The sequence below is a fragment of the Anguilla rostrata genome, chromosome 1 (assembly GCF_018555375.3).
Source record: "Anguilla rostrata isolate EN2019 chromosome 1, ASM1855537v3, whole genome shotgun sequence".
NCBI lineage: Eukaryota > Metazoa > Chordata > Actinopteri > Anguilliformes > Anguillidae > Anguilla > Anguilla rostrata.
Window position 1 is genome coordinate 55,449,019 of NC_057933.1, and position 20,325 is coordinate 55,469,343.

General features: G+C 41.8%; 1 protein-coding gene across 1 annotated transcript in view; it reads left to right on the forward strand.

Moving 5' to 3' along the window:
* tsnare1 (T-SNARE Domain Containing 1) overlaps positions 1-20,325 on the forward strand; it is a 165,130-nt gene that overhangs the window by 78,338 nt on the left and 66,467 nt on the right. The window contains exons 5-8 of the mRNA XM_064343270.1: positions 1,174-1,264; positions 2,406-2,480; positions 2,707-2,763; positions 9,453-9,608. Of these exons, the coding sequence (XP_064199340.1) occupies positions 1,174-1,264; positions 2,406-2,480; positions 2,707-2,763; positions 9,453-9,608 (379 nt within the window). The remainder of the gene's footprint in view (positions 1-1,173; positions 1,265-2,405; positions 2,481-2,706; positions 2,764-9,452; positions 9,609-20,325) is intronic.

Here is a 20,325-nt window from a genome sequence, read left to right on the forward strand (position 1 = left end):
GTTAGGGTTAGGGTTACCACTAGGGTTAGGGTTACAGCTATTGTTAGGGTTAGAGTTACAGCTACGGTTAGGGTTACAGCTAGAGTTAGCGTTAGGGTTAGGGTTACCACTAGGGTTAGGGTTACAGCTATTGTTAGGGTTAGAGTTACAGCTACGGTTAGGGTTACAGCTAGAGTTAGCGTTAGGGTTAGGGTTACAGCTAAGGTTAAGGTTATGTTTAGGGTTACAGCTAGGGTAAGGGTTAGGGTTAGGGTTACAGCTAGGGTTAGGGTTAGGCTTACAACTAGGGTTAGGGTCAGAGTTACGGTTAGGGTTCTGCACCAATGAACAAGGGACTCTCTACCAAGTCCAATGTGGCATCCCACAATTTGTGGGCAATTTTGCCCCAGAGAGATGAATGGCGGAATCTTCAAGTCCAGAGAGAGACCAGAGTACAGCTGCTATAGGACAGAGTTTTGTGACTTCACAAGGGTGAGAAGACAGAGCGTTGTGACATCACAAGTGTGAACATTCCGTGATTCATTCTCTATGGGGAAAAATTTCCCACAAAAAGTCAAATTTTTTAAAAGCCGTGCACCAAAACTGTCCACAAAGTAATAGCACACCATTCCCGATGAAGCCGCTCGCTTTGACTTATTGCACATGTATGTGGTTCGAAAACTCTGGGAGGAGTAGCGGTCCAATAAATGGGTGGAATAAATCAAGAATAATAATAATATTTGAGATAATAGTAGTGTGATTGCCAAAGGCAACCACACTAATAATAATAATAATAATAATAATCATCATCATCATCATCATCATCATAATAATAATAATATCAGAATACATGGCAAATTTAATGTTATTCACAGTCCAGAGAAGGGGCACTCTTAATCACCATTACTATGTAGCATATATCTAAGCATTCTAGCTATTCTGCACATGCACTCTTAGCACACATCAACTCTTTCTTGGTAAAATAATCAGTCATGTTAAAGGAAAATGCTTTTTTTTCTGCAGTCTGATGATATTTCTAGTTGTTCTCACAAGTTCCTAACTTTAACTGCTTTTTCCACTCTTGGTAATAGGAACTTGAGAAGAGCCAGTCACTTATTCTATTTAGCGACTGTGTATCTTATGGCATCTCTCTCTCTCTCCCTCTATCTTTCTCTCTTTCTCTCGCTCTCTCAGACACTCCACCCAGCAGCTGACCAACAGAGTTATAACCAGCACCAGCCAGCTCATCAAACAGCTCTCTGACATTGTCAGTGGTTCCTCACGGGTAACTGATTCTTTTTCCTCCTCCCTCTGCTCTCTTTCTCACCCTTTCACACCCCCTAGTCCTTCTTATCCTCTCCTGCCCCTCCACCTGTAATAGCAGGTGTGTTACTACAGTACATGCATTGCTTTACAGGAGCCCCAGACTCTACCGCTGAGGGGCCTTACAGACGCACAGACTGCCGTATCGTACTGCAATTCAGATGGTGACCCAGCAGGTGATGGTGCTGTAGCTCCTCATGAGTGCCTAAATCATGAGCAGCTATGGCACTGAGGCACTGAGGCACTGAGCACCGGGCCAAGGAAAAGGGGAATTAGTTTGTTCTCACCACAAGACCTAATTATAGAGCCATAAAACCTGCATTGTAACAACATCTGATGAATCATCTGACTTGATTCTGGTGAAGGGTAAATGTGTAGTTTGGAGAAATGGGTTTCGCAGGGAGACTGCTGAAACACCAATGCCAAGTTTATAATGTGCAAGGGCAGGAGACGAGGTTCGCCCCGCTCTGTCACAACGCCGCTGAGACGAAGGTGCCGCGTCGTGAGTCACAAGAGCTGCGAGCAGGACGCACCTCCGACATCCTGTGACCAAGGACTCTTAGGAAGCCAAATGTGAAATTCCAAATGTGAGAGCAACAGGGTTGAGCAGTTTTAGAGGGCTGTGGGATGAAAAGCAAGCAAGGCCTCATCTGCTGTTCTCTGCCCAAAGCTCTGTCAAATGCAGCCTTAGACACCGTTGTGCCTGGGGCCACATGGAGCAGCTAGCTGAAGCTATCTCAGCTAGCCTCCGCCTGAGGTAAGGCCTAATGCCAGGCTGTCTGCCTGGCCAGAGAGCGATGGAAAGAGCAAGAGCTGCAGGTGAAATCTTATCAGGTCAAATGACTCCACATGGTCAAACTTGGCATGGGGCACGCTTCCTGAGGCTAGCCCCCTGTTTTGTTTATTTAGTTTTACATATTAGTACTATTGAATATTGAAGTTTTTACAATATTAAATAAAATGCAAAATCTTGTATCTTATATAGCATAGACCATATTCTCTCTCTCTCTCTCTCTCTCTCTCTCTCTCTCTCTCTCCTCTCTCTCTCTCTCTCCCTCTCTCTCTCTCTCTCCCTCTCTCTCTCTCTCTCTCTCTCTCTCCAGCAAGATCGCCTTCGTCTGACAAGACTGAAGACAGAGCTGTCAGACTCTGTCCAGCGTTATGGAGACCTGCAAAAGGTAATACTGCCCATGACTGTCCATGGAACTGCAATACTTTCTTTTGCTTGTACCTCTGGAGAGCTCCACATGATTAAATTATTTTGTGATGGACAGAGATGAAACTCTCACAAGGAAAAAAAAAGTTCAAATAAAGTCAATTTAGCAAAGCTGTAAAAGGCACTGTTATTGTTTTTTTTTTTAATGCTGCATCATCCCCTCTTGCTTTTTGTGTGCCTCCTTGCAGAAAATCGCAGACAGATCCAGGGCCTTGCTTCCCCCGGCACAAAAAGATCGAAAGCAGGTGAGGAGAGCCACGTTGTCAATAACACCGGAATTACTGGATTTTTGGAACGACGAGAAGATAAAGAATGATCATTTATTCATACCCAATTAACAGCAGTTCCATGTGCAATTTGTTTTCACACACTGTGCGATGACCTAGCATTTTTACATGAAAGTACACATACAAAGAACCAATATAAAGTTTGGTTCATTGTACTGCTGTTCCTTTTTATCTTGAGAGACTCTTAGTTTGAGTCAGACATTGTACAGGAGGAAATGTGGCCTCGTTCTCTGAGGAAACGTGCTCATGGACAAAATGTCCACTCGATGTTGCTAGTGCCCAGCGCCAAAAATGAATAAATAAACACACCTGAATACGATGTTGCAAATCTCAGAACATCAGTACCATGCCCATCTGTTGAATCATCATCACTAATTAATTATCATGTTCTGATAGCCAAGGGATATTTGATGAGAAGTGCTGCCATTGTTTTGCTTGGGCAAAACGAGTGTAGGATCTAAAATATGAAATATAAAAGTTGTTCTGCTTTTCTCTGATCTAAAGTCACCTGTTAACGGTACAGGGGAAAGGGGCAGGGTGGTGTTAGAGTTTGGGCTCTCGCTGTGAATGTGCCTTGGCTCGGTGCCAGGGTAGACAGTATCTGTGTGCTGTTCTTCTCACTGCGGTAATTCACTGTGGTTCAGAACCACACACAGAGACAGGCAGGGTCTCTACACCCTGCTGATCCTGCCGCTGTGATAATCCACTGGGAGGTTTGTCGCCGTGGTCAGCAGTCTAATGTGAGCCAAAAGCTTTTCCCACAATTCCCTGCACATTACTGATTTTACCATTTCACTGCTTGGTGTGTGCGCGTGCTGTTTTAAAGGGCAGAGAAAATTACTGTCTAGGCTACACTGTGTGTTTCATCATAGACAATGCATTTAGTAATCATACAACTTTTAGCACTGCAAACAGTGTGTAACAGGTTGCTTGCATGCTTTTCAAGACATTATACATGGGAGGTTTTTTTTTTGCCTAAGTGAAGTTAGTTCTATGCCTTTCAGAACATGGACAGTGCACCTAAGGTTAGTTCTATGCCTTTTAGAACATGGGCAGTATAACTAGAGTTAGTTCTATGCCTTTTAGAACATGGGCAGTATACCTAGGGTTAGTTCTATGCCTTTAAGAACATGGGCAGTATACCTAGGGTTAGTCCTATGCCTTTAAGAACATGGGCAGTATAACTAGAGTTAGTTCTATGCCTTTAAGAACATGGGAAGTATACCTAGGGTTAGTTCTATGCCTTTAAGAACATGGGCAGTATACCTAGGGTTAGTTCTATGCCTTTAAGAACATGGGCAGTATACCTAGGGTTAGTTCTATGCCTTTAAGAACATGGGCAGTATACCTAGGGTTAGTCCTATGCCTTTAAGAACATGGGCAGTATACCTAGAGTTAGTTCTATGCCTTTCAGAACCATGGACAGCACACACAGGGAGCGTCAGACAGTGATGCTGTGCATATATTGATGCTGAGTTGGGTTCAGCGTTGTGGATAGAGGCAGGAAGACTCCCCAGTTCATTTCCTGCCCACCCCTCACGCTCCCCCACGGTACTCAGTTGGCTCACCCACTCTGACATTCTCACCTTTCAAAGGTTGTGGCTTCCACAGTGCCCCAGGGGAGTGTCACCGCCAACAGGGCCCAAGGCTTCACCCCTCCCACTGCAGCACAGCCGCAGAAAAAGCAATAAATAAGCAGCAGAAACTGGGAGCAGTAACTGCACACAAGTTTCATTCAAAGTTGGTAGGATTTTCAGAAGACCAGGCGAGGAACAAGTGAGACTGGCAAACTTTGATTCGCGAAAGCGGCTCAGCACTTTGACACCCTTTGGACTGTGCTTATCTGATGCTGATGCAGGACGACTGTGTTTCTGAAGGGGGGTGGGCTGCAGATCAGAAAAGGAAGTGACAGGAAGCAACGCTTTTGATTTTCAGGGGGCTGTGACAGGTGTCTGGTTGAACCAGATAAGCACAAACAAAATGTGTGAGAAAAACTGATGTGGGAGAGAGAAACAGGGAGCCTGACCATGGTGTGCAAAGCCTCGTCTCTGTCTCTTCGGAGGTTGCCAAGACAACAGAACGTTGGCTGGTGGTATTGGCTCGCTGGGGCCATTCACCCCGTACAGGCAGAGGGGAGCAGGTGAACTCTAAGACATTGCACTCTGTGTTTATAAGACACACTCACTTGTGCAGACACCATATGCTGGACCAGACTCTGCAAAATTGTGTCTTGCTCTCCCTATCTGCAATTCAGTTCTGTCTCAACCTCAATGACATATCACACACGCACACACACACACATACACACACTCATACACACATACATGCACACACACACACACACACACGCACACCCACAAGTACACACATACACACACATGTGCATGCACACACACATACACAATGGCACGTGCTGTCAAATGCATAATAAATTGTTATGTTGATTCTCGGTGAGAAAATAAGACACATTCAGTCAGTCATATGCAAAAGAAGTTGCATACTGTAGAAACCGCGGCTTAATTGCTTCCTTTCTATGGCTTTTTTAAATTAAATTTTTAGCATTCCAGGAGAGAACTTGCCACCTGTCACCTCAAAACGGTGATTTCAGCTTATATACTGTTCAATTTGTGTTGTATCTTAATAATGATCTGATGTTTTCAGCTGAGAAAATTCCTTGGAGATTTGTCTTGGCCACTCTCTCCTATCCTCTGTCCCTGCTTGTTAACTGCAGGTAATCCAGCTCTATAATTGCAGCTGTGTGTGTGCTTCAGAAAGAGAGCGAGGCAGCGTTAATGTGTTTGGGTTTTTGGCTGGCGTGTCATTGTACAGGTCATAGCCCAAACTGAGAGAAATAAAGAGAGAGGGTGAAAGAGAGAGAGTCTCCACATGGTTGTCAGAAGGAAGCACTGTTATCTTCTCAGATATTCTCAGGGAGAGAAGGCCACACACACACACAGATGCACTGCACTATTAATCAGTTCATGTTAAATTACTGCAATTATATATATATATATATATATATATATATATATATAGAGAGAGAGAGAGAGAGAGAGAGAGAGAGAGAGAGCAGGGAGAGAAAGTGGGTTTAATGACAAATGAATAGATTCCTATGTTACCTAAAATAAGACTTAATAAAGTAACTGGGCAGGAGATTGAGGTTTTTTCTTTCCCCCCCTGGCAAATGTCATTTTCCAGGATTAATCACTGTCTACATTTTCAAACATAATGCATTCCTGTTAAATGCCTTTTATGCAATGCAATGCATTTGTGTTAAAAAAAAATTAAAAAAAATAAAAACATTTTCAAAGCAAAGGCCAGTGTTCAATATAGCCATTGAAGGTAAGACAGGAATACTGTGAGACTGAGTGGTAAAAGATTGAGATGTGCGATAAATAGTATGTAAAACATATTGCTTTGGGTTGAATGGACAGCTCTGTATGTTGAATGGGCAAATAATCAACTTTCCATACTAAGATATAGTGTACATGTTTCAGGGAACCTCTGAGCCTTTCTCTATAATGTGTTTCCTTTACTTCTTTTTGACAGATACTATACACAATGGCCTCAAAATGTATTCATACCCTATAAGTTTGAACTAAAAAATAAGAATACTATTCAAGTCTGGTCTTTTCTTCTCAAATAAACGTGTATAAAATTTTAACTCTTCAAAATATGCATGGCGCACATTTTCCTGTTCTTTTCTGAATACTTCTGTATATTTTATGTGAAGCACTTTATTATGCAGTTGTGATGGCACTTAATGTCAGTGTAATTGTCTCTTTGCTCTGCTCTTTGTGTTTGTGAAACAAGCAGTACACACTGGGGAAGCACAGAAAATTAAGGTTTTGCCATATTTACTGTGTTATTACGTGTTTTTCCTGAGGCAGAATGTACATTTTGGCTCAAAAGTGTTTTTTGAGTTGTAGCACCCTTGTTTGCACCCTTGTTAGACCCTTTAATTTTGATTAAGGTGGTATATTGAATTTTAAAGGTCCCATATTTTAGAAGTTGGAATTTACTTCTCATTTTTTTTGTTGTATAGGAAAAGAAAATTCAGGCTAAACAGTCTGTTCAGAATTGGCCCCAGTTTGTACTTCACAGCTGGATCGCTGTGAACACTTTATCATTTCTAACTACGTCTTTAACTTTCGCATAAACCCACCCTTGGTTAGCAGTAACATCCGCTTTTTCATGATTTAGCATTTTCGACCACCGAGTATAATTATGAATGCATGAGAAAGTGAGATTTCATCCAAAGACATCCAAAACTGGCCACGTTAATAACTGGCTACAATAGTAAGAGCTTGGACATAAGCCATTCTAGCTTTCTAGCTAAGTAGCTAAGTATAGGATAGGGAACCAATTTTTTGCAATTGGTATAAAAAGCTTGCTGTTTTTACAGTTCCTGTAAGCCTTCGATTCTTGAACCAGCTCCTGGTTTTCGTACGTGCCTTCAAATTTGGGATCCAACTCCTGCTCAACATACACAGCGTACCGGTTGATTAATGGATGGCATGCTTGTTTGTTCGCTTTTCTGGAGGATTTCCCAGTGAAGAGCAAATTACGAGTAAAATTGTGAAACTAAGAGCAGTTTCATTGTTTTGCGTGTAAAAGTTACAGCACAAAAAGTATACACAATTAGTCTATATCAACTCTGTTTGGGTGGCTTATTGTCAATGGCCTCTATAAAAAAAATCAATCAGTCTCCACTCATGCATTATACTGTATATGCTTTCACACTTAATCTCGGGGTCTATAAATTGGCTTGTGTGTTTTTTTTTATTTTTTATTTGCCATCCCTTTCAAATTTGTCAGGAGCTGCAGTCTCAACAGCAACATTTGATATCACAGTTTAGAATAATAACCAAAGCCAAATACAAGCTGGATTCAAACTGGCAAACACAACAGGCCTGGCACGGTAACCACCCCATGCTGCCATATCCTTCAGGTACAATCTGATTTCAGTGCAATGTAAAGAAATATAAACCGCTACTATAAAATCACATGTAAAATGGTGGTACAACTTCATAAGAAATGGAAATGTCATTGATTTACTCTGAGGTTCTTTGATAGTTATTGTGAACACTACCACCATCGTCTGATCATTATCATCATCATTATTGTCAGTTCCATTATACTGATTGTCATACAATAGCCATTATCATTGTTCACTGTGATCATCGTTACACTATATATAAACTCTTCAAACTCAGTGTAGATAAGATCATCATCATTATTGTCCGTTCCATAATACTCATCGTCATACAAAAGCTGCATCATCATGAACATCATTGTCATCTTCATTTTTGGCATTTTATTTAATTTATGGACACACTTCGGCCTGCGTGTATTTTTGTTTGTGCTTGTGATATGGTAGGTTTGTGAGATGGGTGTGTTTCTCTACCCAATCCCTTTCCCACCCCCATCCCTGGGTCCGAGGCTAGAGCAGTATAACCACAAGGCTTCTCATTCCCTCTGAAAAACCAAAGGGTGCTTTTTTTCTAATGAAGTAAATAATTAACTACAAAGAAGAAGCAGACAACTGTGTATTATGAAGAAGAACAACAACAACTGTCCATACCGAAGAAACCAATTGGATCATTGTGGTTTGTCATGGTTTTGCACTGTTAAAATGTAAGTGTTTGACTAGCTTTGCAAGTGCAAGTGTCCCTCCGTTCAGGTACAAAAATGAATAGCAAAGCATGAGATGGACTTATTGACAGACAGTGTGGTGGACAGGTAAATAAGTAGAGTTGCAGTTTCAATGAGGGGATAAACTACCCTTTGGGGACCTTAAGAGAAGTTTTTCTGTGTCAGAGCGAGCTGCGATGGCTGCAGAAGACGAAAGGGGGTGAATCACACAATTCCTGGAAACAATGGACACCCCGGGGGCTTTATCAATATCATGCATATGCAATTAGACAAATTAGCAGATCAATGTCGGGCCCTCAATGCCCTAACTCCCACAGTTGTGTTCAATTTCCCAGACTATAATGTCCCTTATCTGCAGGAAAACAAAATAGACTGCCCTTTTGTCAGAACATCACTTAAATGTTTTGTGCTGGGGTGCTCTGTGGCATAACAATACCTAATGCTGTATATTTAATATATTGAATCATTAATATATTGTCTGGTTGATTTTGTTGTGATGCTAGGGGGTGGGGTGGGGGGAGTGGGGGTAGCACATCAAGCTCAGCTGTTCCCTGGTGCAATTAGCAGCAAGACTCTGTCATTTCTCTCTTCTCTTTTCTCTCTACTTTATCTGAAAAATATTTCATCTTACATAGCATCGGCCATATTCTCTCTCTCTCTCTCTCTCTCTCTCTCTGTCCCTTTCTCTTTTTCTCTCTTTCTTTGTTTCTCTGCCATTCTCCCTCTCCTGTTTCTGTCTTTCACTCTAGCCCTTGGTGAAAAGAGCATATGAGTGGGCCATATTAGGCCGCAGCTGGTAAGCCATCACTTTAAAGCAGGTGATTCAGGGAATAGTGTCTTCTGTGGTTTGTGGGTGGAAAGAAAGGGTGGGTGGCAAGAGCCCAATGGAGGGATGGTGAACCTTGATATCACTTCGTCTTCCGATTGTACTGGCAGCTTATCGCTTTTTGTTGAAGAACAGCAGGTGAGCTCAGGCTGTTGTTCTTCTGCAGAGCCCTCAGACACCCTTTGCGGAGCTGTGTGATGAGGAGCCGGTATTTGGCGGAGCAGAGAGCGTGGAGGGGGGAGGTCAGGCATTCCTGGCGGAAATCAGCGAGGAAGACGTGGAGGCCCTCAGGCAGAGAGAGGAGGCACTCCTGCAGATCGAGGTACCACGCAGTATCCCACCACCTCCCCTAACACCCCCACCCCTTGTCTGTACCTTGACACCTCCTCAGACATCAACACCCCACCCCTGCACTACAGCACATCACTTCTCCTAATATCAGCACATCCAGCCCTGCCTTGACATCTCGGAGATGAACCACCCCTGCCTTGCACTGTACCCCTCCAGCCTGCTGCACCTTACATGCTGGTGCAGGAGGCTATTCAGCTGTAGGAGGCTACAGAGCTCAGTCAGAGCACTGCTCTCTCTGTAATCTAGGAGAGACCAGGGGAAAAAAGATATCAAAATAGCAGCCTGTTTTGATTGGCTAGATAGTGAACAAAACTCTCAGCCGCATACAAAAAAAGAATTCATAATTAAGAGCGTGTTCTGACTCATTTGGGCATATTTGTTTCCGGGATTTCATTCAGTTTCGTTGACGCCTGTGCTCTCCCACTGTTAGGTAAGAATTGATTTAGGTTGAGTCATTTGCTGGTCACAGACACAGGGGAAGCTACCTGAAAATTGACTATTGACCTGACCCTGCTTTTAAGTATTTTTTCTTTGGGTAATTTTCTCTCTTAGGCAAATTAGTAATGAATTCCATTGCACAAGTCATTAGCAATGGATTCATGCCTAATGTGGCAATAATAATAATAATAATAATAATAATAATAATAATAATAATTTTATTGTAGAAACAATTGATGTGTTTTTGGTTCCATTTGTTTCTCATGAAAGCTAAAACAACTTGTTCCATGTGGAGTACACAGGTGCAGTCAGGAAGAGCAGAATTAGTGGCTAAAAGGTGATCTTTATTGAAACTGACATTCTTGTTAATTGTACAAAGAAATCAAGTGCAGGTTCACAGCAATTTATAAATTAAAGGTGAGCAATTTGCTGCTCATACTTGAAGTTCACCAGCCACCATTGATAGGGAGCTCTTCAATTACAGGACATGGTACATTGAATTAAGTGAAGGTTGTGAATTTTATAAAAGGTCACCCCAATGACTTTTCTGGTTGGCTTGAGCCACTTGTCAACGTGAAGAGCAAAAACATGTTTTAGCCAGTCAACATAGCCTTTTTCATGCAATACGACAGGCATAGTAGCATATGAGCTTTCACTCGGGAGGGTGAAAAGAGGACAAAGACCATTATGGAGAGGATGAAATCCCTCCAACTTTTCTTTCTTTCTCCCTCATTTATCCAAGACATTCCCATTCTCTATTCTCCAGAACACAGTCATGGTGCCCCCTGTAAACAGGAAACACAAACACTCCAGCATCAAGGTCATGGTGTAGTCTGGGAAAGTTTCATTTTTCAAATGAATGCTTCCCTGATGTGAGCCGAACTTTTCTGTGTCAGTTTGGAGAGGCAGATTGAACAGGCAGACTGTTCTTGTACTTCTACTTTGAATAAGTTATTTGTTCTCCTAAATTAAGATCAGAACATTCTGGAAGCTGTCCTGTCACACCAGGATGATGCAAAGATGTGCTTTTCTGGAACCCAAGACATTTTTCTGTCTCATTGTTTTTGTGAGATGAGAACATCTGCTTCCAAATGCATGTCAGATTTGCAACTTATTCCTGTGCCTATGTGTGCATGCCTGGGTGTGTGTGTGTGTGTGTGAAAGAGAGAGAGAGAGAGAGAGAGAGAGAGAGCATCCCACACCCACAGACAGTGAAGAAATTAACAAAAATCTTCACCCTTCTCCCCCATGGAGAGAGAGATGGGCTTTTCTCCACTATTTGTACTCAAATTCCCAGCTCAATTTCCCAAACAGGTCAGTACTGGTGCTCTGTAAAATCACTCAAACCCCAGCATGAGGCTAATGTTGCGCTAAGACACGCCACCTGGCACATGTCAGGGACACGGTCACAGAACACAGTCATGGAATGAGAGCAATGGGGGGGAGGGGCAGGTCTGCATGAATGGCTAGTACATGTAGTAAATGAACTGGGCCCATAAAAATCAATGACTCCTTTAATCACAGATACCAAATTGAAGAATACGGCATGAATTACTTGTTGGGCAGACTCCAGGACCTTAATCCATGGCAGTTTACATTTTACGGACAACGCATTTATAAAGCTGAATATGCTCAGTGAATTTCAAGAAAACTTACAGTAAGCAAGAGGGAAATGACAGCAAGCCCACCAGGGGACCAAACCTGGAACCTTCCAATTAAAAACGCGGTCCCTGAACCACCATGGAAAATTGCAGTACGTCAGGGAAACAGGCCAGATTATTCCTCCTTAAGAAAAAGAAAAAAAACATTCACCCCCTCTCCCAGAACTCCCAATCTAGAGAGACTCACACTTAGCTTTACTAAATTAATTTTGGAAACAAAAAAGAAGGAAATTCATGCAGGCTGCAGCAGAGGGCAGGTTGCAAGAAGAATCTGAATTCAACACCTGGCTCATTACAGAGAGGAAAAAAATATCCAGCCACTCTTTCATCTCAGATACACACCTGTGAAAAAATGTCTCCAAAAACTAAAAAAAAAAGAGGTTTGTTGTCTGATACAAAAGGCAGCCTGCTTTTGCAAAGCACCAGGATTTCAGGTGTGAGATTAGATCTGTGTACTCACAGATTAGGTTTTAATCTGACATTCGGTGCATTATGATCATTTTGCATGTGCCCTTTTTTTAAAGGCGACAGAATGGGACACCTTCTGTGTTTCTTTCAGTATGAGATTATTCTGTTCTTTTGCCTCAATGCGCCTTGCTTTCCCTTTGATGTCCAGCAATAAAATATCTTGTGTACATTTTGATGTGAGTGGCAGGGATCATTCTAATGCTAAGCATAGGCTGCCCTGTAGTGGGCAGTAGTTGAGTCAGCCTACGGGGACAGGGACTGAGTGCGTATTTAAATGTGAAGTGGTCATTGCTTCCAGGCTTCACTCTGGTTATTAGCCAATTCCAGTTTCAGCCTGTGAGTATATCGCACACAGTATTGATGCACATGCGTACACACACTCCACACATTTGCTCTTTCACTCATGATCGTGAAAATTCTTCTTCTTGCCCTCTTGTGATCACCACCAGTAATTGGTCCGCACTTCCACTACACACTGTCTGGTTATGGTGATTTTATGTGTGCGCCTGCGTGTGTGTGGCTCCAGCTCTGACCAAACAAAGCCCCCTCCTAGCAGGCAGAACACGGACAGGAATGAAAAGTAATTGAAAAAATTGTGTGTGTGTGTGTGTATGTAAGTGTCTGTGTGTGGGCGCATATGTGAAGATTTAGATCATATTTTTTAATCATTTGGCCCTTCACTGCAGAGATGTAATGTTTCACTTTTTAAATGGTTGCAGATTGGTATAGATCCACAACCTCTTGGTTTACCTTTCATAAGTCTCAATAAAAGCTTGTACTAAAATGCAGACTCACTGCAGTGCGCCCCTTGTGAGTAGGAAATCAGGCACATGGTCATTCAGCTCCAACTGCCAAGGAAGCATTTTATTTCACATTACAAAATCTTTATTCAGCATGTAGGGTGGCATGTTTTACTTAAACCTTTTATGGCTGTACTGGAAAATGCCATCTCTACTCAGCACTAAGTATACGCATCAATCTGCATGACGTAACTTACCACAGCAGTGGCTGTTCGTCCCTCTGCCAGCGCAGCTCGGATGAGGGGGTGGTGATATAAAGATTTCACTACCATATTTTCACCAGAGAGAGAGCCGGAACTGTATAACCACACAAGTGTGGGTTCCCTCATTTAGCTGCACACACGTGTGGGTTCCCTCAATTAGCTGCACACACGTGTGGGTTCCCTCATTTAGCTGCACACACGTGTGGGTTCCCTCAATTAGCTGCACACACGTGTGGGTTCCCTCATTTAGCTGCACACACGTGTGGGTTCCCTCATTTAGCAACACACACACGTGTGGGTTCCCTCATTTAGCAACACACACACGTGTGGGTTCCCTCACTTAGCAACACACACACGTGTGGGTTCCCTCATTTAGCCGCACACACACGTGTGGGTTCCCTCATTTAGCCACACACACGTGTGGGTTCCCTCATTTAGCTGCACACACGTGTGGGTTCCCTCAATTAGCTGCACACACGTGTGGGTTCCCTCATTTTGCTGCACACACGTGTGGGTTCCCTCATTTAGCTGAACACACATGTGGGTTCCCTCATTTAGCAACACACACACGTGTGGGTTCCCTCATTTAGCAACACACACACGTGTGGGTTCCCTCATTTAGCAACACACACACGTGTGGGTTCCCTCATTTAGCCGCACACACACGTGTGGGTTCCCTCATTTAGCCACACACACATGTGGGTTCCCTCATTTAGTACCACACACACGTGTGGGTTCTCTCATTTAGCCGCACACACACTTGTGGGTTCCCTCATTTAGCCGCACACACGTGTGGGTTCCCTCATTTAGCAACACACACACGTGTGGGTTCCCTCATTTAGCCGCACACACACGTGTGGGTTCCCTCATTTAGCCGCACACACGTGTGGGTTCCCTCATTTAGCAACACACAAACGTGTGGGTTCCCTCATTTAGCCGCACACACACGTGTGGGTTCCCTCATTTAGCCGCACACACGTGTGGGTTCCCTCATTTAGCAACACACACACGTGTGGGTTCCCTCATTTAGCCGCACACACACGTGTGGGTTCCCTGATTTAGCCGCAAACACGTGTGGGTTCCCTCATTTAGCAACACACACACGTGTGGGTTCCCTCATTTAGCCGCACACACGTGTGGGTTCCCTCATTTAGCAACACACACACGTGTGGGTTCCCTCATTTAGCTGCACACACACGTGTGGGTTCCCTCATTTAGCCGCACACACACGTGTGGGTTCCCTCATTTAGCCGCACACACGTGTGGGTTCCCCTATTTAGCTGAATTTTAAATGTTGTTTGACCTTCCACACTAAAGGGACACATTTTACACTCATGAACCCCCCAACATTTTCTCCATCTGGCAGATGTGCTTGTCAATGACGTCAAACACTATTAGGGCAAAAGAATTAAGACAAATAAGCAGAAAACCGACAAACATTAGAGCAGAGGAGACAGCAACTGAGTAGACAAAGTGTTTGGTAAATGCATTCAGACAGCACTTTTTCTCACTGTCAAATCTACACAGAAGGACGTCTCCATCCTCAGATGCTCCGTCTTCCTTTCATCCTCAGAAACACTGAGATCTCCCAAAACAGACATGGTGATGTAAACACACTTACAGTTGAAAAAAAAAAAGTGACAGCTTTCTTTGATTGCGAGGAAATACATTTCCATGTTAACATGAAACCGTTTGCCTCTACGAACCGTTCAAAATCGTGACTGGAATCTTCATGTCAACCCTCTAGTGCATGTAACAAAAATGTTCCTAGATTGGCTGAAGAGTTTGTTCTTATTATTAAACTGTTCTTGTGTTTTTATGTGACCACTGTAGTGTGAGGGGAGATCAATTCCATGATTCTCACTGCGACACGGCCAAATTATCCAAATAAAGATATGATTGGTTACATGGTCCATCATACAAGAGGTAATTGGCTCTCTGTGGAACTTTTTAGCAGATGTCTGTCATAATGTCTGTCATTATGCTCTGTTCCACTCCATCTGAGCGTCTTCCAGAGCAAATCTCACTGTTTTTCGATGCCGTAATGATACCTTTGTCATATAGATACACTCAGGACTGTAGTGTGCATTTACAGAAATAACAGTTATGTAAGTGTCATTAATGGCTTCATCTGGGATTACATTTCCTCTGGAGTTTTTGGTGAGAAAAAAATGAAAATCAGAGATCATACCTTGCCAACATCATCCTGCACTCCCTTGGTTTATAAGGCTACACTGCTTAATGATTTCATCAAATGGCAGATTTTTATGATGGCTGTGCGAACTGTGTATTCCTGCAAAATGTCCATATGCGCTCTACCAGGCAGTGCAAATAAGTCCACTAGGTGGCAGGGATACGGCATATGGAACAAAAGGTAGCCACTACAGACAATGAAAAAAAACTTAAGCTATCAAAAACATTGTTATGTGTGTTTATTTCATCTGTGTTCTGTTTTCATTCTTTTTTCTTTATGTATGCAAGCACTTCTTGTACACTTGTATGAAAAGCACACTATATATGAGGGTTATTGTTATACATAAATATATAATAATACATGCCTGCAACATATATATATATATATATATATATATGTATATATATATACATATATATATATATATAATTTTATTTTTTACAGTACATTTAGAAGTCAGAGATTCAATTCAGCTCACCAGCTTTTTGGCGACATGATAGTTACCTTTCAGATCTGATTTGTAGGGGTGTGATGTTCTTCTACTTTTCCTCCTGTAGAGTGCATACAGAGATCTAACCATTCCAAGAGCATTTGTCTTCAGACAAATACCGTATCTTAAAACAATATCTTCCCATTCAAATGCATGGTACTTCACCTATAGATGGGTTCTCTGTGAGAAAAAAAAATGGAATGGTGCATTTTTCTACAGTCACTCAGTACACAGGTCTCAATTAAAGTGAGAGTTAAATTCATGAATCTGAAAAGTAAAGATCAGACTTAATATACAGTATTACATTACTTTTAGTCTTACCAAAGTGTCCCTGTGGGATGTTGTTATCCAGGGGTGTGGCAGCTGATTTGCATTTTAATCATTTGCATTCAATTGAATGCTGTGCTTTCAAATCAGTGACTGTTAAAACCATGCTGCCGGGTACCAAGAACAGTGCACTATGTCTTCAAAGGAAACTTTGCAGCCAGAGAGCTAGCAAACCCAGTGTGCATTGCTGTGTTTATAATCACTGTGTTTATGAACAAAACAAAGGGCTCATGCTTTCTTAATGCAAATAAGAAAAAAAGCAATTTTGAAACAGAAATAAATCAATAATATTCTTCATTTGCCATTCTGTGAATTTTTTGTTGTCCTCTTTTGAAGTGTCTTAAGGCTTCATACTGGGAGCCAAATTGTGCCATATGCCTTTGTAAACAATGAAACATGCAAAATACATTTAATTTTTATTTACATTCATTTTAGTCACCAGTTGTCTGAAGTTGTATTGGGAGTGAAGTTTGATATTGAGTTGTTTCGTAAAAAGGAAATGTGATAATTGCTCAAAGCTCGTGGAGGAGGCTTAAGGACATTACAAAGCAAACCCTCAAGGTTTGTGTTCACGGTTTGAGTCTGTTTCAGTAAATACAATGTATCTTCACTCTTAAAGAAATAAGCCCTTGGTTCCCGGTGTCAGGGAAGTGTGTGGTACAGTAGTCCGTGACTGGATGATTCCTTTCAGTTGGGCCTCTAATCTTAACTGTTTGCTCAATTCCAGCACCTCGGTACTGAGTACATATTTTTCTGGGTTTTGATACTTTCACTTTATTCCTAAATTGTGATTATTGAACCAGCAATGGATTGTTTCCCTCTTTGATTGATTGTTCCGGTTATGTGAACTTTTTTTTTGATTACACTTTGTTCCTTTTTTAGTTTGCTTTGTTCATATAAAGTTTATATGTCTTTATAAAGTTTTCTTTCAAAATATCCACAGACTCCAAGCCCCACATATAATGCATCCAATGTAGTCACACCATTCTTAACAATGAATCCCCTGTCAAATGCACAAATGCACAAATGCATAGCTGTGACATGAACATTTAATACTTATGAATTAGGCCATTAGGTTGGCTCATATGAGACCTAGACAGGGTCATTAAGTGCAGCCCAGACCAACCTATGCTGTCTGAAGTGTAGCTGAGTCCACCCAAGCAGGTGAGGGTAGAATGTGGGTGTGTGATTTGATGGTCTCACAGACTCTGTGATTGTTTTTTGGGGTTCTCCCCCAGCTTGAGTTGATTAAAGACCTTTCTCAGCTGCCTACCTGGGCTCTCTTTGTAGCTTTGGGCAGTTTGTTTTCTCTGAGTTAGATAAATGGGAGTTCTAGTTTCCAGTAGAGACAGGCTTCCACAGGCTGTTTGCCAAGTGTGGTGATGGGGGAGGGGGAGGGTCAGCAATGTGATTGGTGTCTGCCATGGTGGACTGGTACCATAAAAAAACTACTAGACATGGGTAGAAATGTGGCTCCAGCTTTGTCCGTTAATATATTTTTCAAAATATGCAAATGCATGTCCTCAGCGCCAGAGCTGCACCCTGGATAGTACTGCCCAAGGCCTTCAGGTCCACCCCAACCCTGCCCCCTACCCTCCCCCCCCCCCACCCTCACCCCTCGGCTGTGTATTTGGTGTTAACGGCGGACTGATCTGTCAATAAGCAGTGATGGAGCATGGCCTGTGCTCGATAGCCTCCCACTGCTTGTGAATTGGGGACTTGACCAGGGAGTCTCTTGGTAGGACCTGACAAACAGTGAGTCATTCTGCTGCAGGAGTGGAGCTCTCATTCTGCTCTTTTTCTCTGTTACAATGGAATGACCTTTAGACCTGCACTTTCATACCATAAAAAAACACATTCTTATCCAGTAATACGTGCGTGCCAATTACTACCAATTGAAAAATTCAAAAAGAAATCTTTGGTTCATTTTCTCAATAATATTAATGTTAACAACCAAGCCCAGAAATGTGTTTACCTTAAGAGGAAAAACTCGGTATCTTTCTGTCTCAACAAATGAAAGTGGAGGTTGTTTTTTTTTTTTTTCAAAACTTTTTTGATCTGCATAAAACAGTGACTCATCAAGCTCCCAAAGAGGTAACTGCATACCATCTGACATCCCAAGAGCACTCTGTCCCATCAGAAGTGGGGACCATTATTGGGGAGAAATCCATTATCATTTACAATCATCTCCGGTGATAAAAAAAAAAAAAAAAAAAGAATAAAATAAATAAGTAACAACGAGTGGAAAGAGAGAGAGCTGCTATTAATACAGCAAGAGAAAGGAAATAAGTGTATTACTTTGGTAAATGGCTCAGGTTTGACACATTTGCACTAATGCAGGGTATTTACAGTATGTCAAAAAAAGAATAAAGTGGGGAGAGAAGAGGGTCAAATTGTGCCGGAAATCAGGTATCAAATTGCTAATGTTGTGCTCGTGTGGAATTACTCACACACATCTATGGCATATAGGCAACAGATGCAAGGAAATGGCTTATAAGTCTCTGATAACCACCTATACCTACTACCACAGCCATAGCTGAAAAAATCCTTGTTTGGAGCAACTTTTTTACTTTTCAGAATACATGTTTGGCACAACATTTTGTAATAATAATAATAATAATAATAATAATAATAATAATAATAAATTTGGGTTAATATGGCTAATTCAGTCATAATGTACAGTACTAACATCAAATTATTAACATGGAAGAAGAACCAGATATAAGGGTTGATATTAGTTGTACCAACGAGTTGGAGAATAACACAAAAGTTGTCACTTGGACAGTTCAACAAGTTTAGAACTATGACTGTCATGCAGTACAACTATTTTTTGAGAAATGTGTGGTTTGCAAAAACAATTTAAGTGCAGATATGCTTTAAGAAAAAACCACAAAGTAATTTGTAATTCCATTTTAACTGGATAGTATTACCAAAGACAAGGATTGCACAATCTTGCTTGAAGCCCCATTCACTTTTAACAACCACTATTGTAATGGCCATGGTCATACAGTAAAATATTAATCGAGAAAAAAGCTTTCCTCCATATATCCTGTCAATACTAGAAATTAGTGTTTTCACAGAGGAGATGGCTGTGAATCGAACAGACCAGTATCCATAGATACTGTTCTGTTCGATTCACTTCAGGCCCTACCGAGGTTCGTCATGATGAGCCAGATGGTTACGGAACAAGTCAATGAGTGCTTTCAGAAACAGTTTCTATCCCAAATGCATCTGAGATTCCATTCAGCAAATGAAATCCTCCGAAATAGGAGACAATTCATTAAGAGGCTGCTTTCAAAGCGTCTCTGCAGTGATAAGGGCTTTCTTCCTCTGTTATGAGAATGAGATTAATAATAATTGAACATTCACAAAATCGCCACAAAACAAAGAAACAAAATAAATGCTACATGACTTTAGATGCATGCTATTAGAGACTAGTTTCTTTAATGGGCTGTTTTTGACCCAATTTGGAATTCCTAGTTATATTCATGGCCCCGCCATTTGCAAAATGTCTCTTTTCATTTTGTACTGCCCAACATAGTTCTGCAGTCCAGCTGAGCGCTCAAGTGCAGTACATGTCATGCACAGCTGGAGCAAGCAGACTGCAGCCACTTCATCAACCAGAGCAGTCTCTCTTGGGCCAAAAGAAGGAGGCAACCCTGCCAACAAAACCCCTCCCTCCATGGGTGAAACTACAACCAATTATGTTCCATCATAGGATGTTGCTATCTTGAGGTGTTATCTCGATATATTTTAACTCTTTATAATAGTACACATTTCCAGAGATTAATATAATGACATGCACAGTAATGATGAAGCGCACTCAACACTTTATTCAGATTACTTTTATGATCATTCCATCAGTATACGTGACAGTGCAGTTAATACCCCGGTAACATGGGCATGGATTATAGTTTGTTTCTCTGCTGTATGACAGTATCATTATATTCAGTGATGCGTGTTACATTTGTGTTTGAGCGAGTGTTAGATACTGAAGTATGTGAGAAGAGTGGTGATGGGAGAGGTACAGAATGTCTTTTGAGCCAGATTATATTAGTTTTGCTGGTTCATGTATGTATCAGTGGCTAAACAAATGCTCATTTGCAA